The 4,582-nt window shown below is 34.4% G+C and overlaps 1 protein-coding gene across 1 annotated transcript; it reads right to left on the minus strand.

Moving 5' to 3' along the window:
* Nucleotides 1-301: 301 nt before the first annotated feature.
* On the minus strand, nucleotides 302-3,882 carry LOC130725128 (PHD finger protein ING1). The gene is made up of 7 exons (XM_057576381.1): nucleotides 3,727-3,882; nucleotides 3,549-3,620; nucleotides 2,642-2,829; nucleotides 2,084-2,147; nucleotides 1,909-2,005; nucleotides 727-904; nucleotides 302-644 (listed from the first exon to the last, which is right to left on the minus strand). The coding sequence occupies exons 1-7, from the start codon at nucleotides 3,752-3,754 to the stop codon at nucleotides 534-536; spliced, it is 738 nt and encodes a 245-aa protein (XP_057432364.1). The 5' UTR covers nucleotides 3,755-3,882; the 3' UTR covers nucleotides 302-533.
* Between the last annotated feature and the right edge of the window lie 700 nt (nucleotides 3,883-4,582).

Consider the following 4,582-nt stretch of genomic DNA (forward strand, 5'->3'; position numbering starts at 1 on the left):
AGTTATCTATCAGAAAAGCTGTTGAAAGCTTCACCTTAAATACCCTCCTTCGCTCATATTAAATGCATATGATTTAGAATTTAGGTATTCTGACTTCCATCTGTTATATGTAAATCCCCTAGTTGTACTCATTACTCAATTAGCTTGGAGGATATATCTACATATCTACACCCTTAATCGTTCCTACATAAAAAGAAAAAGCCATGAAAATGAACCCTTTAGTAGTTAAGTGTGCGGTACACTCTTACAAGTTACAAGTAGTATTTCTAAATTCTACATAGTGACATTTTCGGAACCTTGAGAAAGCTTAAAATAATTACAAGTCTTTTCTGCAATTGGTAAAATTTGTTTTATACATGGATTACAACTTACAAGACTAAACTGACACAGAAATTCACTGGAACTTATCCTGAATAAAAGCTACAGAAGCAAAGTTTCAAGGCCTGACAAATCAGGCAAAATAACTACCCAACTAGAAAATATTAAGAATATACACTCAGTCAATTTAACATCAATATTTTCTTCTGTCAGCCTCATTTTCCTTTTCGGCGATTTCTTGTAGCTGCACAATTTGAACAGTACCATTTTCCTTTTGGTTGTTCTCTCAGACCAACACAACCAAAATGAAACCACTCTATCTTGCACTGTATTTAAAAGAGATCATCAAAATATGTGAATATATGCAAAATGAATATGAATATAAGAAAAGGACAGGTAAATACATACATCAGGGTTATCACAGGCAACCATTTCTCCATAGCTAACTTGGTTACAAAAACAGTATGTGGGTTCGTTTGGATCAACCGGTAAATCTAAATCCATGCCAGTTGGGTTGACAGATGTGGGTTGAGCATCCGTTGCTGTTGCAGCTGCAGCTGCTGCGGCCAATGTTGTTTGGCGAGATCTGAAATTGCAAGTTCAACCGATGTCAATCAGTTTGTAATTGCTTCTGCCAATTCTTGCTTTCTAATTTATGATATTGTACCAGACATGAATAATAAATATACCCCTCAGGAAAAAAACAAGGAAAAGAGAAATATAAAATTGTAAATAAATACTACCTCCTCACTTCATAATCTTAATATCAGATGTATCAAAGATAATTTTGTTTATATACTATAATGCAATCTGCTGGTGTTATTAAAGTAGTTAGTTACAAGGAATTATAAAACAGAACTTCTGATGTTTTATAAAGAACAGATATAAGGATTCCAAATTTTATCATTAAGATAAATATGTTTGGGAAATAAGAATCAGCTTTGACAATTTCCACTTCCAGGGTTTAATACCAGAATAGAAGTACTTGGACTTGAGGATCTTGGTTTCATATCCTCAAAGAATTGGGACTATCTGCGGTTTCACCACGTATGAGTATGACAAAGCACCATGCAATCATGTTAAATGTCAACTTATGTGGGTATTACTGTAATAGCATAGTCAACTCAGATATCAATAACTAAACCTCTACCAACACACATATTTCTTAACCTTCATAGTAGCCTGAATAGCATTATGTGAAGATAAAGTCAACATTAAAATATGGGAGAGTAATGTTCATTTCTTTCTGCAACCTATTAACAGCTGTCTATTCATTACCCAGTCTGATATACTGAAATGCCTTTCCATAAAAAGAGACCGAAAAAGAATTCCCTAAGCTTATCAATTTTCTATCATCAAATGTTTTGCTAACCTTGGTTTTCATATTTTCAAATGACTAGCATCCGTTTTTAAATAAGACCCTCATTTCAATCAACAGCTTATATAACAGAAAACCATAAGAGGCAGTAAGTTCAAAAACCAGTATTGAAGGTCTCGACAGTTGAAAAGCATGAGGATAAGCATCACATAAATGATAAGCTATCACAAAATGAATCACAAACAGTCCTTTAAGATTTACTGATTATGTACTTTTTTCGTCCTCCTCTACCACTTTCACCCCTTCCAGATTTTGTCGTAGCATCAGGACCTGATGAAGGCACTCCAGCTATTGCAGCATTTTCTCTTTCTGACATAAATCAAAATAAAATAGTAATTATTCATACAAACAAAATTTGGATTATGAGTGACACAGAAAAGGTAGTACCACGCCGAAGCTCCTCATCGAACTTTTTTAGATACTGATCAAGTTGTTGTATGTGTGTATCTACCTGCAACAAAATTGTGAATCACAAATCATAATCCATATACAACAAGCCAAGAAAACTGGTTGCATTACTTTTAATGAAAATTTATGCAATATATTATTATGTTACTCAACCAAATTTATCTAACCAAACAATTGTACAAAGTAGTTTGTCTGAATAACTCCTTTATACATCTTTCAAAATGTAAAGGCAAATGGGGTGGAACACAATGAAAATAAAGAAAAAAATTAAAATCATATGATAGACATGTCTGTACCCCTATTTCATAGACAATGGAACACCTGATGATGGTAAAGGAAACCACCAACAACACAAAAAGACAAAAAGTGGCAAAGAAGCAAGATAAAATAGCAGAGTTTGAAATGACACATGATCTAACTATATATCAAAGGAGGTATAAGCAAAAAACCACAATATCAACATCCATGGAAATCTATCCAAAGCCAGGCATTAACTGAGGTCTTACGAAAATGCATGTAACAAGATAAGTAGACTACCAGATCATATGCCTGGACGGCCAAAGCAACTTTCTCATCAGCAATCCGGATGCTATGCTTTTGCTCATCAAGTGCTTCATCAGAGAATCTAATAGCCGAAACATCAGGTGTGATATTTCCAAGCCTAACTCCTCTCCTAATATCTTCAACTTCTTGTTGACAACGCTGTTCATTTTGCCTTTGAATATCTGCTCATACACATGACAATGCTTATGTTGCCTGGAAGTCTCAAACAAGACTGAAGATGTGATACAAAGTTACAAACATGCACAGCTAAAAGCTTTCGAACTATTGTGGAACCAAAGAACAATGATAGGTCATGATCAGTCAAATTAACCAAAAACAAGGTCTTCACAGTATCTGCTTTAAATTGTAGCCGTTATACGGATAAAAAAAACAGAACACGAAGTACCCAAATTGCCATTAGACATTAAGAGTCCAGTCTAACAAATGTACATATCAGTGGACAAGTGCAAAATTTTATTTAGTAAAAACTATAACAGTTTGTTAGACAAAAAGACACACTTCTGAGCATGCCCATATGAAGGATTTGTATATCATATCAAATGACCGATACAAACACCGCATATTGTTTACTTTCACAAAAAATACAGCACGGAACATACAAATTTGATCCTAACAACCGGTCTTTGAATCGTGATGGTTTCCTACCAACAACATCACCACAAAGGACAGTAAATTCCATGGAACCAGTTACAGGTTACCACTTATCAAAACCATTATCATATTCATACCAGTGAATCACATGAGTCAATTCTAAGATCAAAAGCATTGAGTTAACCATCACAGAAAATTACAAAATTGATAAACACAAGACAGAATTATCAAAAAAATTGTATTGTTTTTCCCATTTCGATCAAAGAGAAAATTATGAAATTAGAATTACCGTGTAAACTCTTATCTAGGTCACGCAACAATGAATACTTCTTCTGAAGAATAACGGGGAGAGAATCTAAATCTGCAGAAAAAACACGCAATAATCGTTGAATGCATGATTGAACACTACGAACCCTAAATTTGTGAAATACGAAAGAGAAACCAAGTAGAAATTGATAGTGAATTACTGGCTTGAAATTCTTCGAGAAATGACATTAGGGTTTCTGGAAAATATGCTCGCGAATCCTGAGTTCCTTCCAAGGAGGTGATAATAGGATAACCCAATTACAGTTTGTGATGAAATAAATAAAACTTATATTTTAAATTTTGTAAGAAGTAAGAAATTTTTAATTAAATTAGGGACAATTGATTGATGACATGTCATTAATTTTGACCGGTCAATGATTTATGTGGTAAGTCTAGTCAGCTCATGATGATTACATGTTTACGACCCTCGTCACATCGAGGGTGATGGGGGTTATGTTGGTCAAGGTCTTTGTAGCGTGTGGGTTCGAGGTGTGGTGATGTTGTTTCGATTGACCTTTAAGCCATACAACATGATGACATCGCGCCGGTACATTAGTTATGCTCTTAAGTTGAAACCATATGATCGACCAACACGATTGAGTTCAGGAATAGATCACTCCAGCTCAACTGCTAAAGTGTCTGAGCGGTTTGACAAAGGGTTGAGATAAACTACATAAGCACGACAACATCAAGTCAATTATGCGCTCAAAAGCTGTACTTAAAATACTTCCCTCACACTTGCAGAGACACCGAATATGGACACCAAGTAGTGACAGATCCAGAAATTTGATGTTGTGAGGGCAATATTTACATATAAATTTGTATAAAAAAATTTCATATATACTATAAGATGTGAGTGCATTTTTTTTACCAAAGGGAACACAAGTAATGACATTTTTTACCAAAGATGTCATAAAAAACTACATACTTTTACTATTCAAGTGAGGGCATTTAACAATGTAGAATACAAGTGAGGGCATTTAGCAATGTAGAACACAAGTGAGAACATTATTTACT

This window comes from Lotus japonicus, chromosome 6 (assembly GCF_012489685.1).
Source record: "Lotus japonicus ecotype B-129 chromosome 6, LjGifu_v1.2".
In the NCBI taxonomy this organism is placed as follows: domain Eukaryota; kingdom Viridiplantae; phylum Streptophyta; class Magnoliopsida; order Fabales; family Fabaceae; genus Lotus; species Lotus japonicus.